We start from the raw sequence: 23143 nt of genomic DNA on the forward strand, positions 1-23143 counted from the left end.
ACACTACCAACCTGGAGACAGCATCAGATCCCATGGGCAAAGGGCTCAGTCCCACCAGACTGGCCCCACCTCCACTTCAGATGCCAATACAAGAAGTAGGCACCCAGGTTACTCACAACTTCTGTCCAACAAATTGGACTTTCCCCTGAGCTCCTACACCTTGGATTTGAATAATTTGCTACAGGAGCTCACAAAACTCAGGGAAACACCTACACTTGCCAGTTTATTAAGGAAATGGTAAGGAATACAGATGAACAACCAGATGGAGAGATGTGTAGGGCGAGGTATGTGGGAAGGGGCATGGAGCTCCCATGCTTTGTCCAGGCACACCCCTCTGTTTACTCACCTGGAAGCTTATGAACCCCATATTGTTTTGGATTTTATGGAGGCTTTCTCACATAGGCATGGTGGATTATTAACTCAATTTCCAGACCCTCTCTGGAGGATGGGGATGGGGGGTGAAAATTTCAAGCTTCTAATCAGGGCTTGGTCTTTCTGGTGACCAGTCCCCACCTGGGAGTCCTCCAAGCACCCACCCAGAATTGCCTCATTAGAACAATAGACACTCCTGTCACCCAGGAAATTACAAGGGTTTCAGGAGCTTTGTGCCAAGCACTGGGGGAGGGGGGGCAGAAACCAATGATATATTTTCTATTATCTCCCAGCTCCAAAGAACACAGACCTCTGAATTATTCACTCTGGTGGATGGGTGTGGGGTGTCAATGGGATAGAGTAAAAATTGATTTGTTCCCTTTTTATGTGTGTTTTTTTATTTAGTTTTTAAACATTTTTATTTTTTAAAGTTTTTTTTTAAAATGTCCATTCTGAGTGAGAGAGACAGAGAGCAAGTGGAGGAGGGGCAGAGAGAGAGGGAGACACAGAATTCAAAGCAGGATCCAGGTTCTGAGCTGTCAGCACAGAGCCTGACACCGGGCTCGAACCCATGAACCGTGAGATCATGACCTGAGCTGAAGTTGGATGCTTAACTGATTGAGCCACCCAGGAGCCCCTAACATTTTTTATTTTTAAAAAAGTTTTATATATTAAATAATCTCTACCCTCACGTGGGGCTTGTCCCCGGGATCAAAAGTCACATGCTTTTCTGAGCTAGCCAGTCACCCCTGAAATTTTAATTTAATTTGAATTCTCATATAGCTGACATACAATGTTATACTAGTTTCAGGTGTACAATATAGTGATCCAATACTCCCACATCACCTGCTGCTCATCATGACAAGTGCATCCTTAACCCTCATCACTTATTTCCCCTGTCTCCCTACCTCTGTTCCTCCCTGGTAACCATCAGTGTATTCTCTATAGTTGAAAGTCTGTTTCTTGGTTTGCCTCTCTCTTTTTTTCCCCTTTGCCCATTTGTTTTGTTTCTTAAATTCCACATATGGATGAAATCATATAGTATTTATCTTTTTCTGACTGATTTATTTCATTTAGCATTATGATCTCTGGCTCCATCCATGTCATTGCAGATGGCAAAATTTCATTCTTTGTTATGGCTGAATAATACTCCTTACATGTATATACTACATCTTCTTTATCCATTCATCAACTGATGGACACTTGGACTGCTTCCATAACTTGGCTACTGTAAATAATGCTGCTACAAACTTAGGGATGCATGTGTCCCTTTGAATTAGTGTTTTCGTATACTTTGGGTAAATACCCATTAGAAAGTTTACTGGATCATATTGTTGTTCTATTTGTAACTTTTTGAGGAACCTACATACTGTTTTCCACAGTGGCTGCACCAGTTTGCATTCCCACCAACAGTGCTTGAGGGTTTTTTTCTCTCCAAATCCTTGCCAACACGTTGTTTCTTGTGTTTTTGATTTTGTAGTTTTGATTTGTATTTTCCTGATGAGTGATGTTTAACCTTTTTTCATGTGTCTGTTGGCCATCTGTATGTCTTCCTTGGAGAAATGTCTATTTATTTCTTCTGCCCATTTTAAAATTGGATTATTTGTTTTTTTGGGCGTTGAGTTGTGTAAGTTCATTATATATTTCAGATAATAACCCTTTATCAGATATGTCATTTGCAAATACCTCCTCCAATTCAGTAGTTGCCTTTTAAATTCTGTTTGTCTGTTTATTTATTTATTTTTAATGTTTATTTACTTTTGGGAGAGAGAGAGAGAGAGAGAGAGACAGAGCTTGAGCAGGGGAGGGGCAGAGAGAGAGGGAGACATAGAATCCAAAGCAGGCTCCAGGCTCCGGGCACTTAACCAACTGAGCCACCCAGGCGCCCCTGGTTTTTGATTTAAGTCCCCAAACTGAAGGCCAGCTGCCTTGTCCTTCAAGTGCTTTTGCTCAGGCTGACAATAAAATTCTGTGCCACAGCCCCTTTGCTTTTAGCTCATCTACTGACAGAGTCCAGATGCAAATGCCGTCTAACCAATCATTCTTTTCTTTCTCTCTTCCATCTTGAAACTTTGTACCCAGGGATAGTAAGAGAAAGGTAGCACTGCCTGCTGCTTTCTGTTAAAACCATTACAGTTCAGTGACTTTTTCATACGGAGGTCTAGGCAGATCAGGTCCCTGATGTTATGTCCCTTTCATTTTGGAGGCTTGGACACAATCCCACCCTTGATATCAGCCCCTGAGTGCAGACCTGAGGTCTCCCAAGATTCTGGTTCTGCTCTGACTGGAGCTCGGTCCATCTGTTGTGGACCAGAGACTTGAGCATCTCGTTTAGTGGGTGGCGGGATGCCAAGCTGGGTGGGACTGGCAGGTGTGTTGCTCTTGTTTCTGTGCCCTCTGTGCCCCCCCCTCCCCCATGGTAGCTGTTGTTATAAACCTCAACATCTAGTACTGTGACTTCTCCAACTCTTGTTCTTCGTAATTGTGATATTCTGAGCCTTTTGTATCCCCTATACTTTTTAGAATTACCTTGTCAATTTCTCCAAAATCCTGACTAGGATTTTGACAGAGATTGTGCTGAATCTATGGAAAGTTTTGAGAGAACTGACACCTTTGCAATAACAGAGTCTTCTGGTCCATGAACATGGAGTATCTTTTAACAGCTCCTCATCCCATTTAGAGTAAACTCCAAATTTGTGAAGTCTTCCTTGGTCTGGCCTCTGCTTCCCTCACAGAGTTAAGCTAATCTCCTATCTCTCTCTCTCTGCTCTTCATTTACATTATTCTGGCTGTCTTCTTTCTGTCTCTTGAACATATCTGGCTGGCTATCATGTGTGGGTGCCTTTGTATCAGCAATATTCTCTAACTGCAGGACTTTTCACCCAGCTGGATTCTGTTATTCAGAGACAAGATAATGTGGTTAATGTACCACATGGTGATGATCGTTAACAAAACTGTATTGTAGACTTGCCATCTGCTGGGAGGATAAATCTTAAATCTTCCCAAACACACACACACACACACACACACACACACACACATGCGCGCGCGCGCACACACACACACACACACACACAGTGGTAGTAATGTGAGGTGACAGATATGTTAATTAGCTCAATTATGTGATCATTTTACAATGTATGCATATGTCAAACCTTCAAATTGTATACCTTAAATATATGCAATTTTTATATGTTAATGATATCTCAATAGAGCTGTTTAAAAAAGAGAAGAGAACAGGTGCTGTGGAGCTAGACAGTCTAGGTTTGAATTATGCCTCTGCATTTAGTATCTAAGTCACTTTGAGCTTGTTCCTTAACTTGTTCCTTGGGCTCCTTATCAGCAATTGTTATTCAGGTAAGATGAATGGGTAGGTGTGAAGTCTTTGCTAAGCACAGAGGAAGCTTATCTTCTCAGTTTCCAGAAGTCTCCCCATCCTGCAGAAGCAGCCCCGGCACTCCCCATACTATGATACTATTCTAATTTTTTATATGGCAAAAAATTAAGTTGTCCAGAAAATGCAATAATACCACACTTTGTTTCTTTTTCATTTTAAACATTCTCCCTAAAGATTCTAAAGCATCTAGTAACCAGTCTTCAAGCATAGACCATCACTACTGGTTCCAGATATCAATCAGTGAGGCCATTGACTATGATATCAGTTGGCTCTAATCATAAAGATAAAACACATCTGTAAAATAGGAAGGAGAACTGGTAAAAATCCCAGATGGAGCCTCAACATTTAACTATTATAACCTGATTCTTCATCTTCGGTGTCAAAGTGGCCATGTTTCTTTACTTTTTAAAGTAATTGTTTGAATCCTGCTCCCCCCCACCCCAACCTAATGTTCTCTTGAGGTCTTGGGCTGCAGAGCCACTTTCCAGTGAGTCTTTCTCAAGCTAACTAGAGTCCTTTGCTGCAGTAGCTTGTGGCTGCTACAAGGTGTCGCTTTCAATGGCTGGTCTTCACAATGGGACCGAGGTGAGGGCTAGGACTGTGCTCTGGTTACCGTAGGGATGTGGCTTTGGCACTAAACTTGTGGTTCTTTTCTAGATACGTTACCTTTACATTTTGTGTAGGTGTCTGCTTCTACCTCCAGACTATAATCTTCTATAAGGCAGGGCATCATTCTTTCATTAGATTGAAAAGTATTTGACAGTTAATAACTGTATATACTTAAGGTGTATAATTTGATGATTATACTTAATACATTGTGTATTATGATCAAGCTAATTAACATATTAGTCACCTCATATAATTATATTTTTTTTATGTAGTGAGAATGCTTATGATCTACTCTCTTATCAAATTACAAGTATACAATAAATTATTAACCTTAGCCACTTTGTTTTACATTAGATCTTCAGTATTTATTCATTTTGCATAACCAAAACTCTGTATCCCTTGACCAACATTTCCCCATTTCACCCTACCGCTAGCCCTTGGTAACCACCTTTCTACTGTTTTTCTGAGCTCAATGTCACTACATCTAGTGAGATCATGCAGCATCGCTTTGTCTTTATCTGTCTTGTTTCACTTAGCATAATGTCTACCAGGTTCACTCATATTGAAAATGGCAGGCTTTCCTTTTTATGGCTAAATAATACTCCATTGTACATACATGCCACAATTTCTTTATCCATTTATCCTTAAGTGGAAAGTTAGGTTGTTTCCATATCTTGGCTATTATTAAATAACATTGAAAAGAATATGGGAGTACAGATTATCTCCTTGAGGTCTTGATTTCATTAAAAAAATTTTTTTTAATGTTTATTTATCTTTGAGAGAGAGACACACACACAGAGCACAAGCAGGGGAGGGGCAGAGAGACAGAGGGAGATACAGAATCCGAAGCAGGCTCCAGGGTCTGAGCTGTCAACACAGAGCCCAACACGGGGCTTGAACCCACAAGCTGTGAGATCATGACCTGAGCTGAAGTCGGACACTCAACTGACTGAGCCACCCAGGCGCTTCTGATTTCATTTCTTTTGGATGTATACTCAGAATTGAGATTGCTGGATCATAAGGTAATTCTATTGCCAATTTTCTTTTTGTTCTTGAAAGGTATTTTATATTAGTATTATTTTTTAAATATTTCTTTTTTTAGGGGCGCCTGGGTGGCTCAGTGAGTTAAGCGACTGACTCTTGGTTTCAGTTTTATTTTTAACTTTTTGAGGAACCTCCATACTGTTTTCCAGAGTGGCTGCACCAGTTTGCATTCCCACCAGCAGTGCAAGAGGGCTCCCCTTTCTCCACATCCTCGCCAACATCTGTTGTTTCCTGTGTTGTTAATTTTAGCCATTCTGACAGGTGTGAGGTGGTATCTCAGTGTGATTTTGATTTGTATTTCCCTGATGGTGAGAGATGTTGAGCATCTTTTCATGTATCTGTTAGCCATCTGGAAGTCTTCTTTGGAAAAATGTCTGCTCATGTCTTCTGCCCATTTCTTAACTGGATTATTTGTTTTTTGGTGTTGAGTTTGATAAATTCTTTACAGATTTTGGATATTAACCCTTTATCAGATATGTCATTTGAAATTATCTTCTCCCATTCTGTAGGCTGCCTTTTAGTTTTGTTGATTGTTTCCTTCACTGTGCAGAAGCTTTTTACCTTAATGAGGTCCCCATAGTTCATGTTTGCTTTTGCTTCCCTAGCCTTTGGCAATGTGTCTAGTAAGAAGTTGTTACAGTTGAGGTCAAAGAGGTTGCTGCTTGTGTTCTTCTCCAGGATTTTGATGGTTTTCTGGCTCACATTTAGGTCTTTCATCCATTTTAAGTTTATTTTTGAGTATGGTGTAAGAAAGTGGTCCAGGTTTGTTTTTCTGCATGTCGCTGTCCAGTTTCCCCAACACCATTTGTTGAAGAGACTATCTTTTTTCCATTGGATATTCTTTCCTGCTTTGTCAAAGATTAGTTGACCATACAGTTGTGGGTCCATTTCTGGGTTTTCTATTCTGTTCCATTGATCTGTGTGTCTGTTTTTGTGCCAGTACCATACTGTCTTGATGACTACAGTTTTATAATATAGCTTGAAGTCTAGAATCATGATGTCTCCATCTTTGCTTTTCTTTTTCAGGATTGCTTTGGCTATTCAGTTTATTTTGTGTTCCATACAAATTTTAGGACTGTTCTAGCTCTGTGAAAAATGCTGGTGGTATTTTGATAGAGATTGCATTAAATGTGTAGATTGCTTTGGGTGGTATTGACATTTTAACAATGTTTGTTCTACCAATCCATGAACATGGAATGTTTTCCCATTTCTTTGTTCCCTCTTCAGTTTCTTTCATAAGTGTTCTATAGTTTTCAGACTATAGATCATTTACCTCTTTAGTTATGTTTATTCCTAGATATCTTATTGTTTTTGGTGCAACTGTAAATGGGATTGATTCCTTGATTTCTTTTTCTGGTGCTTCATTATTGGTGTATAGAAATGCAACAGATTTCCGTAGATTGATTTTATATCCTGTGACTTTGCTGAATTCATGTATTAGTTCTGGCAATTTTTTGTGGAGTCTTTGGGTTATCGACATAGAATATCATGTCGTCTGCAAATAGTGAAAGCTTGACTTCTTCCTTGCTGATTTGGATGCTTTTTTTTTTCTTTTCGCTGTTTGATTTCTGAGGCTAAGACTTCCAGTGAGATTTTAAATAGAAATGGTGAGAGTGGACATTCCTGTCTTGTTCATGACCATAGAGGAAAAGCTCTCAGTTTTCCTCTTGAGGATGATACTAGCTGTGGGTCTTTCATATATGGATTTTATGATGTTCAGGTATGTTCCATCTATACCTACTTTGTTGAGGATTTTTATCAAGAGTTGATGCTGTATTTTGTCAAATGCTTTTTCTACATCTATTGAGAGAATCATATGGTTCTTATCCTTTCTTTTATTAATGTGGTGTATCATGTTGATGGATTTGCAACTATCAAACCACCCCTGGAGGCCAGGAATAAATCCCACTGGATTGTGGTGAATAGTTCTTTTAAAGTACTGTTGGTTTCAATTTGTTAGTATCTTGTTGAAAATTTTTGCATCCATGTTCATCAGGGATATTGGCCTATAAATTTTTTTTAGTGGGGTCTTTGGTTTTGGAATCAAGGTAATGCTGGCCTTGTAGAAGGAGTTTGGAAGTTTCTATTTTTTCTATTTTTTGGAACATTTTATTATTTTTTTTGGGAACATTTCTATTTTTTCTATTTATTTGGAACATTCTATTTTTTGGAACATTTCTATTTTTTGGAACACTTTGAGAAAAGTAGGTATTAACTTTTCTTAAATATCTGGTAGAATTCCCTGGGGAAGCCATCTGGTCCTGGGCTTTTGTTTGCTGGGAGATTTTTAGTTACTGATTCAATTTCTTTGCTGTTTAGGGTCTGTTCAAATTTTCTATTTTTTCCTGCTTCAGTTTTTAGTAGTTTGTATGTTTCTAGGAATTTATCCATTTCTTCCAGATTGCCTACTTTGTTGACATGTAATTTTTCATAATATTCTCTTATAATTGATTGTATTTCCGTGGTGTTGGTTGTGATCTCTTCTCTTTGATTCATGATTTTATTTATTGGGTCCTTTCTCTTTTCTTTTTGATGAGTCTGGCTAGGGGCTTATCAATTTTATGAATTATTTCAAAGAACCAGCTCTTAGTTTTGTTGATCTGTTTTACTGTGTTTTTTTTGTTTGTTTATTTCTATATCATTTATTTCTGCTCTAATCTTTATTCTTTTCCTTCTTCTGCTGGCTTTAGGCTTTATTTGCTCTTCCTTTTCTAGCTCCTTAAGGTGTAAGGTTAGGTTGTGTATTTGAGACTTTTTTTTTGCTTCTTGAGATAGACCTGTATTGCAATATACTTCCCTCTTAGGACTGCCTTTGTTGCATCTCAAGTGTTTTGGACTGTCATGTTTTCATTTTCATTTGCTTCCATGCATGTTTAAAAGTTCTTTAATTTCCTGGTTAACCCATTCATTTTTTAGTAGGGTATTCTTTAATCTCTATGTATTTGTGGTATTTCCAATTTTTTTCTTGGGGTTGACTTCAACTTTCATAGTGTTGCGGTCTGAAAATATGCATGGAATGATCTCCATCTTTTTGTACTTGTTGAAGGCTGATTTGTGACCCAATATGATCCATTCTGGAGAATGTTCCATGTGCAGTTGAAAAGAATGTGTGCTTTAGGATGAAATGTTCTGAATATATCTGTTAAGTCCATCTGGCACAGTGTGTCATTCAAAGCCATAGTTACCTTTTTGATTTTCTGCTTAGATGATCTGTCCATTGCTATTAAGTGTGGTGTTAAAGCCCTCTACTATTATTGTATTATTATCAATGGGTTTCTTTATGTTTGTTATTAATTGATATATATTTGGGTGCTTTCAAGTTGTGGGCATAAATATTTATAATTGTTAGGTCCTGATGGATAGATCCTTTAATTATACAATGCCCTTCTTCATCTCTTGTTTCAGTCTTTGTTTTAAAATATAGTTTGTCTGATTTAACTATGGCTACTCTGGATTTCTTTTGGAGTTCGTTAGCATGATAGATGGTTTTCCATCCCCTCACTTTCTTTAAAAAATTTTTTTAAATGTTTTTATTTATTTTTGAGACAGAGAGAAACAGAGCATGAGCAGGGGAGGGGCAGAGAGAGGGAGACACAGAATCTGAAGCAGGCTCCAGGCTCTGAGCTGTCAGCACAGAGCCTGACATGGGGCTCGAACCCACAGACCATGAGATCATGTGAGATCATGACCTGAGCTGAAGTCGGACGCCTAACCAACTGAGCCACCCAGGTGCCCCTAAAATTTTTTTTTTAACATTTATTCATTTTTGAGAGACAGAGACAGAATGCGAGTGGGGGAGGGGCAGAGAGAGAGGGAGACACAGAATCTGAAGCAGGCTCCAAGATATGGGCTCCGGGCCGTCAGTACAGAGCCCGATGTGGGGCTTGAACCCATAAACCACGAGATCATGACCTAAGCCAAAGTTGGGCGCCACCCAGGCGCCCCCCCATCCTCTCACTTTCAATCTGCAGGTGTCTTTAGGTCAAAAATATGTATCTTGTAGGCAGCACATAGATGAGTTTTGTTTTTTCTTTTTTAAATCCATTCTGATGCCCTAAGTCTTTTGACTGGAGCTAAATGATTGGACTAAATAGTCCATTTACATTCACAGTGATTATTGATAGATATGAATTTACTGCTATTGTGTTACCTATAAAGTTGGTATTTCTGGTGATGTTCTCTGTTACTTTCTAGTCTTTGTTGCTTTTTGGTCCCCTCCCCTCCCCCCTCCCCGAAGAGTTCCTTTTAATATTTCTTGCAGGGCTGGTTTAGTGGTCATGAACTGCTTTAGTTTTTGTTTTTCCTGGAAACTCTTTATTTCTATCTCTCCTTCTATTCTGATGATAGCCTTGCTGGATAAAGTATTCTTGGCTGCATATATTCCCCATTCATCATGAATATATCATGCCACTCCCTTCTGGCCTGCTAAGTTTCAGTGCATAGATCTGCTGCAAACCTTATCTCTTTTCTCTTATAGGTTAAGGACTTTTTTTCCCTTGCTGCTTTCAGATTATTTTGTTTTACCTTTTTAACGTTTATTTATTTGAGGGAGAGAGAGAGAGAGAGAGAGAGAGAGAGAGAGAGATGCAGAGAGATGCAGAGAAAGAGAGGGAAACACAGAATCCAAAACAGGCTCCAGGCTCTGAGCTGCCAGCACAGAGCCTGATATGCGGCTTGAACCAAAGAACCATGAGATCATGACCTGAGCCAAAGTCGGACAACTAACCGACTGAGCCACCCAGGTGGCCCGCAGATTCTTTCCCTGTCTGTGTATTTTGTGAATTTGACTATGATATGTCTTGGTGATGGCCGGCTTTTGCTGAATTTGATGGGAGTTCTCTGTGCTTCTTGGATTTTGATGTCTGTTTCCTTCCCCAGATTAAGGAAGTTTTCAGCTACAATTTGCTTAAATAAACCTGCTCCTTTTCCTTTCTCTTCTTCTGGGACTCCTATTATATGAATGGTATTATGCTTTAAGAAGTCACTGAGTTCCTTAAGACTACATTCTCAATCCTATACCTCTTTCCCTCCCCCTTTTCATTATTTTTTCATAATTTTATCTTCTATATCACTGATTTGTTCCTCTGCTTTCTCCATCCTCATTGTCATTGCATCCACTTGGTTTTAGGGTTTTTTATTTCAGCCTGACTAGTTTTTAGTTCTTTTATCTGCAGTAAGGGATTCTCTGGTGTCTTCTATGCTTTTCTCAAGCCCAGTAATATCCTTATGATTATTGTTGTAAATTCCGGTTCAGACATCTTACTTGATTAATGCATCTGTATTGATTAAATCCCTAGCTGTAACTTGTTCCTGTTCTTTCTTTTGGGTTAAATTCCTCTATCTTGTCATTTTGTATGGGTCACTATTTTTTTGGGTGTGTGACTGTTAGGAGAGTCTGTCGTAATCTTGCTCCTGAGAGTAATGGCTTTATTAAGAAGAGGTACACTATATGTATATATGTATATATATACATATATACATATATATATACACACACATATATGTATATAAATAAATAAAAAATTTAAAAATGAAAAATGAAAAACAAATAAAAAAATTAGCTTTTTCTGTATCCCATAAGACAAAGCCAAAGGGGGGGGGGGACAAAGGAAGCTATATCTTATTTCCTCTAGAGCTGAAGCTTTGTAACCCTCTATGATCAGCAGACTTGGTGCAGGTGAGAGTTTTGTTCTGGTCTTCTGGGGTGGAGCCTCCTGTGCTGATTCTCAGGCAGACTTGCCCTAGTGGAGATGCACCCTGCAGGGTGCAGGGAGGTGGGATTGGTGTAAGTGGTCTTGCCTCCACTGGCCGGTGCTATTTTGGTCACTGAAGTTGGTTAGTGTTGATGGTCCAAGGGTGGGGGTGGAAATGGTATCACCCTTCTCTCTCATCCCTGGAGCAGGGAACTGACGCCTGACACTCCTCAGGAAGCCCTCAGAGAAGAGCAAACAATCACCCCTCCTGTGTCCCCAGCTTCTGTCACATTCCTGCCTTCACCCTGCCTGCATCTGAGCCATCCACCTGCCAGGCAGCACAGCACTCCTGTGTTTTATCTTAGGCTCATGACTGGGTTTCAAAACTCCAAATCCTAGAAATCCATGTGGCATGAGCCTGCGTTGATCCTCTGTGGAAGGTGTCCCTGTGCTGTGACTGGTGCTTGTCCCAGAAAACAGTAGTGGAACCATGCAGTGGGTTGGAATTTATGGTGAAGTGCAGCAAAACGCTGGCACTAAGGCTCATCACCCTTAGCTGGTGTCCCCATTCCTATGTTAATGAATGGGGCAGTTCAGTGGTGCCAAACAGGTCTTTTGTCCCTAGAGAGGCCATGACAACTCTCCCAAATGTACTCCAAGAAGGAAAACTCTTTCTCCCTGTGTGACCCAGAGGATCCTTAGAACTTGCTGCCCACCCCCTGAATCTTCGCTCTCCTTCCCCACCAGAGCACCGCTAAGCCCACCAGGGGTGACCCTGGCCATGGCGAACCTCTAAAACTTCAGACTTTGTGCTCTCTTGCTTCTACAATTGTGCAGTTTAGCTAAAAGATTCAGCTCCTCGCTCTTTCCCAGTCAATGGTTTTGGGGAAGAGTTTTCCTTATGCAATCTCCTGCACATGTTTTCACTGTCTGTATTTCTTTCTCTCTCCATGATCAGGGCTCCCTCTCCTCTGAAGCACCCACAGCTCTTCTGTCCCCCAAATCAACTCTCTGCAGCTCCTACCTTACATGATGTGTCATTTTTTTTTTTTTTAACTTTAGCTGTGTGCAGTTTGTTTTCTCAGACTTCAGATACATTTCTTGGGTGCTCAGAATGATTTGTCATTTATCTAGCTGTGTTCAAGGGATGAGGCAAATGTAGGGTCTCCCTATTCCTCCACCATTTTAACCTCCTATTTCTAATTTTTTGAGGAACCTCCATACTTTTTTCCCTAATGCGTGTACCAATTTACATTCCCACCAACAGTATACAAGGATTCACTTTTCTCCACATCCTTGCTAACATTTGCTATTTATTGTCTTTCTGAATATACTCATTGTAACAAGTATGAAATTGTATATCATTTTGTCTTTTAATTTAAAAAAAAAAAGTTTATTTAGGGGCGCCTGGGTGGCTCAGTCAGTTAAGTGGCTGACTTCGGCTCAGGTCATGATCTTGCGGTCCGTGAGTTCGAGCCCCGTGTCGGGCTCTGTGCTGGTAGCTTGGAGCCTGGAGCCTGCTCCTGTTTCTGTGTCTCCCTCTCTCTCTCTGCCCCTTCCCCATTCGCACTCTGTCTCTGTCTACCTTTCAAAAATGTATAAATGTTAAAAAAAAGTTAAAAAAAAGTTTATTTATTTTGAGAGAGTGCAGAAGGGGCAGAGAGAGGGAGAGAGAGAGAATCTCAAGCAGGCTCTGCACTGTCAGTTCAGAGCCTGATGCGGGGCTTGAACTCATGAACCGTGAGATCACGACCTGAGCTGAAATCGAGTCAGACGCTCAACCAACTGAGCCACCCAGGCTCCCTATCATTGTGGTTTTGATTTACATTTCCCTGATGATTAGTGAAGCTGAACACTTTTTCATATATCTGTTGGTTATTTGTATGTCTTCCTTTGAGAAATGTCTATTCAGATTCTTTGCCCATTAAAAATATTTTTTGTTATTGAGTTGTATGACTTCCTTATATATTCTGGATATCAAATATATAGTTTGCAAATATTTTCTCCCATTCTGTTGGTTGCCTTTTAACTTGTTGATTGCTTTCTTTGCTGTGCAGAGCTTTTAATTTAATGTAATCTCATTTGTCTATTTTTGTTTTTGTTGGCTGTGCTTTTGGTCTCCACATCCAAAAAATTATTGCCCAGACCAATGTCAAGAAACTTTTCTTCTATGTTTTTCTTTAGTAGTTTTATGGTTTCAGGTCTTCTATTCAAGTCTTTACTCCATTTTGAGTTGATTTTTGTGTATGGTGTGAGACCAGGGGCCACCTTCATTCTTCTGCATCCAGTTTTCCCAGCACCATTTCTTGAAGAGACTATCCTTTACTTATTTCAGCACTCTTAGCAAAGATCAATTGATCTTATATGTGTGGATTTATTCCGGGTTCTCTATTCTGTTCTACTGGTCTATATTTTTGTTTTATGTCAATACCATACTGTTTTGATTACCATAGTTTTGTAATGAATTGTGAAATCAGCAAGTGTGATGCCCCTAGCTTTGTTTTTTTGCCCAAGATTTCTTTGGCTATTCAGTCTTTTGTAGTTCCATATGAATTTTAGGATTATTTTCTATTTCTGTAAAAAATGCCATAGGGATTTTGATAAGGATTTCATTGAATTTATGGATAACTGCAGGTAGTATGGACACTTTAACATTAATTATCCCAACATATGGACATAGGATGTCTTTCCACTTATCTGTGTCCTTTTAAATTTGCTTCATCAATATTTTCATAATTTTCAACTCTTTGAGTAAGTTATTTCCTAAGCATTTTATTCTTTTTCTTGCTATTGTAAATGAGATTGTTTTCTTAATTTCTCTTTTGGATAGTTTGTTGTTGTGTACATAACACATTGATTTTTGTATGTTTATTCTGTATTCTGCAACCTTATTGAATTTATTATTTATAACAGGTTTATTGTTGTTTAGTTTTTAGAGTTTTCTATGTATGATCATGTCATCTGCAAACAGAGATAATTTTCTTTCTTTCTTTCTTTCTTTCTTTCTTTCTTTCTTTCTTCTTTCTTTCTTTTTTTGTCTAGTTTCTTTACTAGGACTTCCAGCACCAGCAAGAGTATGTGTCTTTGTCTTGTGCTATATCCTGGAGGGAAATCTCAGTTTTTCTCCCCCACTGATGATGAAGTTAACTGTAAGCTTTTCATATATGGTGTTAAGATCCTTTTGCACCTGTTTTGTTGAGCTTTAATCATGAAGTGGTGCTGAACTTTGTCAGTTTCCTTTTCTGCATCTATCCAGATAATTATGCATTTTTTCTTTCATTTTGTTAACGTGTTATAACACCTTGATTGATTTGCGTATGTTGAACTATCCTCACATCCTTGGGATAAATCCCACTTAGTCATGGTGCATGATCCTTTTAATGTGCTGTTGAATTCAGTTTGCTAGGATTTTATTAAGGATTTTTACATGTATGTTCATTAAGAATATTTGCCTATAGTTTTTCTTTAGTGTCTTTGCCTAGTTTTGGTATCAGGTGATGTTGGCTTCATTAAATGAGTTTGGAAGTGTTCCTTCCTCTTCTATTTTTTTTGAAAGAGTTTAAGAAGCATTGGTATGAATTTGAATGTTTGGTATAATTCACTCATGAAGCCATAGGTCCTGGGTTTTTCTTCTTTGTTTTCCTAGTCAAAATAGGGAGCTCATCACTAAATTTGCAAAAAATGCTTAAGACAGTTCTTCAAATTGAAATGAAAACTCACTAAACAGAAATATGATAGCATTGGAAAGCATAAATCTCACAGGTAAAGGTAAATATATGGACAGATATAGGTTAATGTAATACTGTGAAAGTGTCTAGTGACTTTTATATTAGGGTGGGGAAGGTTGTTGGGGTACTCCTGTTCTCCTTCCCTCCCCCCCACAACAGAAGGAAGTCATGGGTCTCCATATGGGTGTACTTGGTGCAGGAGTGACACCTGTGTCTAGGCATGGGTGTGGGGAGGCAGCTACGGAGCTGGGAACTTGGGGGCTTGTATTTGGGAGGTGAGTGGCAGCTCTGGTCTGTAGGAGGTGGGGTACAGTGCAGAGCAGCAACTCTGGCAGGGGAAGGGAGTATAAATTCATTTCTGTCCCCCTTCTCCCCAGCACCTAACACACATGGCAAAATTCTGAAGAAATATCATTATTAAGGAAGAGTTGATTGAAATGTATAAATCTAAAGTAATTTAAACGTCTACTAATAATGGATTAAAAAAACGAATTTTGATACATGCAAACAAATGATCACTATATACTCATTAAAAATCAGTCCAGTATTGATTAAGTGGGTGAGAAGATGCCCTCAGTCTAGCATTGAGTGAAAAGACTAGTTATAGCACAGTTGTGGAAGGAGGTCATCACTGTGCATTGGGATGGTCTGGGGAGTCATTGTGTCCCAGCTTGAGTGAAAGGCAAGGTGAAGAGGGGTGCAATATGACCCCTCCCTCCAAACAAGCTATGGGTTAAAAATGGAATCCCTTTTGATACAGGTATGCTGTTTCAAAGGGACACATGCACCCCAATGTTTATAGCAGCACTATCAACAATAACCAAAGTATGGAAAGAGCCCAAATGTCTACTGATGCATGAATGGATAAAGAAGATGTGGTATATATACACAATGGAGTATTACTTGGCAATCAAAAAGAATGAAATCTTGCCATTTGCAACTATATAGATGGAACTAGAGGATATTATGCTAAGCAAAATTAGTCAGTCAGAGAAAGACAAATATCATATGACTTCACTCATATGAGGACTTTAAGAAACAAAACAGATGAACATAAGTGAAGGGAAACAAAAATAATATAAAAACAGGGAGGGGGACAAAACAGAAGAGACTCATAAATATGGAGAACAAACTGAGGGTTGATGGAGGGGTTGTGGGAGGGCGGATGGGCTAAATGGGTAAGGAGCATTAAGGAATCTACTCCTGAAATCATTGTTGCACTACATGCTAACTAACTTGGATGTAAATTTAAAAAAGAAATTAAATTAAAAAAACGATAAAAATGGAATCCTTTTTGAGTGACAAATCATTATCCAGTGAATGTCCAAGGATATATTGGCATGCCAAATTTGTTAGTTAGGTGGTTTCAAGGTTTTTATTTTTATTTTGTTTCTTGGTTGCAGATAATGCAGTGGTAAACCTTTTACTATCTATTGCTTTTTAATATCTGTTTAATTACTTTCTTGGGATAAATTCTCAGGACAGTGATGGCTAAAATATATATTTTTAACATTTATTCATTTTTGAGAGTGAGAGAGACAGAGCATGAGTGGGAGAGGGGCAGAGAGAGAGGGAGACACGGAATCTGAAACAGGCTCCAGGCTCTGAGCTGTCAGAACAGGGCCCAGCGCGGGGCTTGAACTCACAGACTGCAAGATCATGACCTGAGCTGAAGTTGGACGCTCAACCGACTAAGCCACCCAGGCACCCCAGTGATGGCTAAAATAAAAGTATTCAATAAAAGCTCTATGATTCTAGGTTGACATTTCCATATCATTTTACATTTTAGAAATTTGAGCCCTGTTTTTACTTTGGAAACATGAAAGTGTTTTGGTGAACCACTATTTACTGGAGAAATCACTATGTTTTTTTTTTTTAATTTTTTTTTCAACGTTTTTTATTTATTTTTGGGACAGAGAGAGACAGAGCATGAACGGGGGAGGGGCAGAGAGAGAGGGAGACACAGAATCTGAAACAGGCTCCAGGCTCTGAGCCATCAGCCCAGAGCCTGACGCGGGGCTCGAACTCACGGACCGCGAGATCGTGACCTGGCTGAAGTCGGACGCTTAACCGACTGCGCCACCCAGGCGCCCCGAGAAATCACTATGTTGTATAGATGAAGTCTCCCCCTGCAATCTGAAAAAGATTTTGGCTTACATCTTTCCCTATCCTCTCTCAAACCTTCTGTGATGTGGGGCTTAATCTCTGGTTCAATCGCCTGTCCTTTGGCCCCCCTTTCTGGGAGGTGTATTCACCAGCCGGTGTGGCCCCTCCCAGGAGAGAGCGGGGCTGAGATGGGCTGAAAGAAGGTGTGCCCTGGGCCAAGGGAATTCACCTGTCCCTCAAGGGCCCAGGTGGCACTTATATGGAGCCCCCTTAGGGTAAGTTTACTTCCACATTGTGGTTATTTCTTACAATAAAACTGTTCCTACCATTTCTTTCTCACTTCCCACCCATCACCCAATCACTGAAAATCCTCTCAGCTTCTTTCTGTGCACAGGATGCAGTGCAGGCCTGGTTTGGCACACAGGCCCCTTTGTGTTGCCTCTGTCTTGCCTCTCCAGCCTTGTTTTGTCCCTGTGCTCATTATCTGCCCTGTGGACTCTGAGCAGCCTCTGAGCAGCCTCCAGCCTCTCTCTTTCACACCCCTAAGCCTTTGTTTTTGCTGTTTCCTCTGTCCCAGAGACTGCTTCTCCATGCAATTGAATCTTTTCTTCAAGTCCCAATTCAAAATCAGCTCTGTATTGAATCTTCCTCAACTCTTCTCCAGGCAGAAAGTGTCTCTTCCTGGGGGCACCATTCATGCCACCAGGCCTGTATTGTTCACAGTGGATCATGCCAGTGTGAGACTCTGTCCCCTCCACTCACCCCCACCCTGTGGCTTGGCCCCATGTCATACTCACATTACCTAACAAGGTCCAGGCACACTGTGGCCACTCAAGAAATATTTGTTGGATGAATTAATATGCTTAATGACTGTGGAGTCCGGTGACTCAGTAATTGAGGGAGGACACCTGAGGAAGATGTATTTAAGTTGTGGTTTGACCCCACCCAAGCCCAGGAGCCAGAAGGATGGGCTCTGAGGTATGGACATTGTGACTTGTGATTCTGAGATGCTTCAGATCAGGCTCTGAAGGAAGGTGTGTCCCTGAAACTGGTTGACTTAATTGTAGGAAGCAAGTGTCATGTGATATCATCTCAGGAATGCAATTAAGGCTCAGTCGTGCTGTTGAAGAACCTGTGAAGAGTCATGACACTGGCTGCCATAATTAGAAGCACCAAGGATGGGCAGAATATAGGACTTGGTGGTTGGGCCCCTGTTCACACAAATGCATCCTGCCTGAGCGCTGGGGAATCTCTGGGATAAACCAGAGACCAGCACTGTGGATTCAGAGCAACCCTGTCCCAACTGCACAGGTCAGCACTTCTCCCAAGAGAGTAGTGGAGGTGGGGTGGATGGTTCTGGGTCTGTGCAGGTCCGAGAAAGCAGAAATGGATGGCTTACCTGTTTTGGAGAATGTGTACAGTTGATGGATATCCCAACAGGGTAATTGTGGTCCCCCAATTGGTTTGAATCTTGTTCCAGGTGGATCAGTTGTGTGATTTTGGGAAATTTACTTAACATCTCTGGATTTCACTTCTTCCTCAGGAAAATGGGGGAAATGATGCCTGCTTCATTAGGATTACATGGATACTCTGTATAAAAGGCTCTATCTAGTGTTTGGCTGGCTTCATAAGAGTCAGAACCAGCAGTTGTTGATTCTTACCTGCACAGAATCTGGAGGGGACCACTGAGCTGATGGGATAACCTGCCTCCTGAAAACAGGGGTCTCATCTTTGTAGGATGTGTGGAGGGGGAGATTGTGGGTACCTCATCTGTGTGTAAAGCACCGGGGTCGGTGCTGTGGGGTGACAAGGGGTGGCTGTGGGTGCCCTTGCTTGCCCCATTGCTGGCCAACCCAACTCAGGGCAGAAGGGACCATGTGGATGACTAGTAGACCCCTTTAGAGGGTCATGCAGCAAGGCGGTGGTCAGAACAAAGGTGGGCATCCTTGTGTTGTCTCTACATTCAACCGAGAAAGGAAAACAATAATACCTGAGCAGGGCTGGGCGTTCTGGGTGGTATAATTTTAATATTTCATTTGTGCTATGAAGTAGTCTAGTACTGTCTTGCACCAAAGAGTCTAGATTCTTTTCACTTTTGATTTTGGGTGACTCCTAAGTTGAGAGTAGGGTCTAGGGGCAGAGAACACGCTCCTGTCTTCAGGAAGCCCACTGTCTCAAGGAAAGGACAGACCCCTGTCCTGAGTGCTCACAGCACAACTTCCTTTGAGGCAGGAACTCTGAGCCACATTTGCAAAAGGGATCAGCTGGAGTGAAAGGAGGTGGACAGAATGAGAGGGCAGAAGATTCTTGGAGGAAGTGCCTGTCTGTCATGGGGCCGCTCTCTCCTCAGCTTCTCCACTGTCCCCAGGGCCTCCAGCACTACATCTCCAGTTCTCCCTGTCCTGGCCACGGCCCAGCCACCATGACAGGCACACCAGTGGAGGAATCCCTCTTCCAAATCATCCACTGCTACCACCAGTATGCAGCCCGGGAGGGAGACGTGGAGACCCTGTCCCTGGAGGAGTTGAAGGCTCTGCTTATGGACAATGTACCCCGCTTCATGGAGAGCCTGGTGTGTGGGGTCTGGGGTCAGGTGGGGATGAAGTATAGGGTTGCTTGTGGGGTTGGAAGCGAGTAGTGAGGGTGTAGATACATGGAGTTACCTCCCAAGAGAATTCCTACTTAGGGGAGGAGGAAGAGGGAGTTGGGAGGGCAGGATCTGCCAGCTTTATTTCCCTTCCCTCCCTCTCCTGAAACTTCCTGCCTGGCCCCACTTCAGCCCTAATCCCTGAGACTTAGTCCCAACCCAACCTGTTTATTCCTCTGCTCATCCTGTTTCCTGAGAGAATAGGTGCTGATCTTTCCTCTGCCTGAAGCCCCATTCAGTCAGAGATCCTGCCCCGAACCTGCCCTTTTAGCCTCAGCCCCTTCTGGGTACTGGCACAAACCTCCCCTGTCCCTGTGCTTGGGGGAGGACAGTTTGGGCAGAAGCCAGGTGGGGGTAGGGAATGTAATCTCCCCTTCCAGCTGCTGTCTGAAGGGCTAACAGAGGCTCTCGGACCAGCCTGGGGCTCAGAAACCCTCTCAGGCCTGCTCGTCTTCTCCATTATCAGAGTCTGTGATTACCAAGTGTCTTGGGGGCTGCAAGGCTGGCAGGAGTGTCTGTGGGGTAATGTCCTCTGCCCTCAGCGCCATGCCTGGAGGGGTCTCTGGACTGTCACCTCCAGTGGACTTCAGGTCCATGCCCTGAAGGGCACTACATTCCAAAAGCAACGGTCCTTTGTTCACTGCGCGTCTCCCCCTTACCTACCTTTGGGAAACATCAGAGGAGAGTCCTGCCCTCAGTTTACTGGAGTGTAGCTGTGAGGGTCACAGAGGGGACTAGGGTGACTTTCTTTCCAGGGCCAACTGTCTGTAGCCCATGGGGCTGGGTCCGATGCTCACAACACCCCCGCCCCTGCCCCGCCCCAGGTTAAGGGCCCCCAGGGACAGACATTAGACCAGGGGGGCTGAGGTGAAGGAAGCCAGGGAGAGCCTGCCCTAGCAGGAAGCCTTCAGTTTTGGGATCAACCAATTTTGTGGAGATAAGATTAGGTGAATTAGATGGTGGTGGGCGGCAGGGGAAACAGAGGGTATGGAGCTCCCCATGGAGATGAGGGCCACCCTCCGGGCCCCCAGCTGCTGACAGATGCAACAGGTTTCTTCCCTGTAGGCTTTCCAAGGACTCCACTCTGAGTCTCCACACCCACCAGCCAAACCCTGCTGGAACATGCTCCACAGGCCCTGCCCAGGACTCTGTTCTCGTCCCTGTCTTCTCACCGCACTGCACACTGACCCTGGCCTTCTTTCTCGCTGCCCCTTCAACCCCACGTGCATTTGTTCCTCCCCTATTCTGTCTCCGATCTTCATCCCTCAGGGCCACCTGCTCTGGGACATGCTGGACACCTCAGGGCCCATGATGTTCTTTCCCCTTATTCTGCACTTTCTGCAGGGGACACAGGCTAAGTGTCATAAATAAGTCCTAAGTCCTAAGCAGACGCCACAGCATGCACACATCTGATCCCACCCCCTGGTGGCCCTGCGATAGTGCTGGAGGTGCAGACACGAGGGGCAGGTGGGCTCTGCCTGGAGGAGCTCCCAGTGTGAAGCAGGGGCCCAGCCTTCCATCCCGAAGCTCCTGGACTGGTGGCCTCTGCAGGGAGGCTGCCAGGGCGGCTGGGCAGACAAGTCAGGAGGTGCCAGGCCGCTCAGCTTTGCCCAGCAGCCAGGCGGTCAGCCAGCCCGTGGTGCCCAGGCTGCACTGTCAACCCACACAGCCCTGGGGCCCGCTAGCTGAGGTGCCCGCCATGTCTCCGCCTCTTAGCCTGATTCCATAGCATAGGGTGCCCTGGCCTCTGCCCGAGTGATGGGCTGTTTGCTGCAAGCCTCTTGTGGCTGGGCCATGCCATGGTGCCACGCAGGCAGTGGAGGCACGGCCCTTTGCTGTGGGCCATGTGCCTGGGTTGATGGGTGACCCTCTGCCCCTCCTCAGGGCCGGAAGGAGCCCTACTACATCTCAGAGTTGTTCCGGGCTGCAGACAAGAACAAGGACAACCAGATCTGCTTTGATGAGTTCCTCTTCGTCCTGGGCCGTCTGGTGAGGGACTACCACCTGCACTACCACCGGCAGCAGTGTGCCCACTACTGCGCCCAGCACAGCCTCTACTAGCAGATGTGTGGCCGCCTCCACCGCAGGGGCCTGTCCGGGAGCGGATGGAGAGCTCTGCCCAGTGAGTCTGTGTGTACCCACATGTGTGTGCAACCAACAGCTGTGAGGGAAGAGAATAAAGCAACCCCATAAATGTGTCCTGGAATTCTTTAGTTCATGGATTTGGGCATCTGCTGTGCGTCCTACATCGGGGACCATCCATTTAGGGTGAGAGATACAGCCCCAGTCTCCAGGAGCCCCTGTCTGAGGGGGGAGGCATGGCCCTAGTCCCCTGGAGCCCCTGTCTGTGTGGGGAGACATGGCCCTGACCTCCAGGAGCCCCTGTCTGAGGGGGGAGGCATGGCCCGACCTCCAGGAGCCGTTGTCTGAGAGGGGAGGCATGGCCCTGACCTTCAGGAGCCCCTGTCTGAAGGGGAAGGCACGGCCCAGCCTCCAGGAGCCCCTGTCTGAGCGGGGAGACACGGCCCGGCCTCCAGGACTCCTTGTCTGAGGGGGAGGTCCGGCCTGACCTCCAGGAGCTCCTGTCTGAGTGGGGGAGGCATGGCCCCAGTCTCCTGGAGCCCCTGTCTGAGGGAGCAGGCAGGGCGCTAGTTCCCTGGAGCCCCTGTCTGAGCGGGGAGGCCCAGCCCGGCCTCCAGGAGTCCCTGTCTGAGGGGGGGCATCCATTCTCTTGGGGAGCTGCCTCTCTGGCAAGGAAGCCAGGCCTCACCGGTGATGTTTTGACCACTCATTCTCTGCATGTACATGATGGGACAGGGAGCAGGGGGGCCGACGCACACTGGACAAGGACCCACCTCGAGGGCCTAGAGGAGAGCCCCCAGGAATGAGTGTTTAAAAGTGGAGTGGCTTGGGCCTGAGAAGGGAGGATGATGCAGGTAATTGACGTCAAGGCCAGTCAGCGAGGAAAGATTGTGAGGTGGGTTTTGCACACACTGAGTCAGAGACTGGGACAAGGGCAAAGGGCAACACTCCAATCTGTTATGGTGAAGAGTGAAAAGTGGAACCTGGGCTCCCATCAATCAGGAAAGACTTCCTGGAGAAGAGAAGGGTTGGGTCTGGTTTTACTAATAAAGGCTGATGCGGGCGTTACTCTACTTGGGGCTATTGTGACTCACCATCCAAGTCCTCTGTGGTCTCTCACCCCTCCCAGCAGGGATCTGCCCCCCACCCCTTGTCTCTGTGTTTATTTTTCTCTCTCTCCCTGGGAGCCCAGGAATCTGATGAAGAGCATCTCCTTTATGCAGAGTCTTCTCTGCCTTTAGGCCTTGCTGGGGCCCATCTTGGTGGGCTTCTTCTCAGAGGATGGTCTGCAAATCCATGTCCTGAGTGTATTGTGATGAAAAAGATGTGTTTTCAACAAACGATGGCGGGGGTGGGGGGGAGGGGGGCCGGCATTTACCGGACTTGGTTTGGTTCTCTCCAGCAGCTGGGTCTGTGTGCCACAAGGGGGCAGTGCCCTATGGGCTGAGCTGGGGCCTTCGTTTTT

General features: G+C 43.6%; 1 protein-coding gene across 2 annotated transcripts; it reads left to right on the top strand.

Moving 5' to 3' along the window:
* Positions 1–56: 56 nt before the first annotated feature.
* Positions 57–21794, top strand: LOC122212259 (protein S100-A15A). 2 transcript variants are annotated; one of them, XM_042926032.1, is made up of 3 exons: positions 57–237; positions 19318–19521; positions 21481–21794. In XM_042926032.1, the coding sequence occupies exons 1-3, from the start codon at positions 235–237 to the stop codon at positions 21655–21657; spliced, it is 384 nt and encodes a 127-aa protein (XP_042781966.1). In that variant the 5' UTR covers positions 57–234; the 3' UTR covers positions 21658–21794. The 2 variants fall into 2 exon arrangements, with proteins under 2 accessions (XP_042781966.1, XP_042781965.1); XM_042926031.1 differs by lacking the exon at positions 57–237 and having other exon boundaries at positions 19193–19521.
* The last annotated feature ends 1349 nt before the right edge of the window (positions 21795–23143 follow it).

This window comes from Panthera leo, chromosome F3 (assembly GCF_018350215.1).
Source record: "Panthera leo isolate Ple1 chromosome F3, P.leo_Ple1_pat1.1, whole genome shotgun sequence".
NCBI lineage: Eukaryota > Metazoa > Chordata > Mammalia > Carnivora > Felidae > Panthera > Panthera leo.

Coding starts and splice junctions, on each gene's coding strand:
- LOC122212259 (XM_042926031.1), top strand. CDS start 19,279: ATGGGGCCGCTCTCTCCTCAGCTTCTCCACTGTCCCCAGGGCCTCCAG. Junction 19,522..21,480: donor CCCGCTTCATGGAGAGCCTG/GTGTGTGGGGTC, acceptor GCCCCTCCTCAG/GGCCGGAAGGAGCCCTACTA.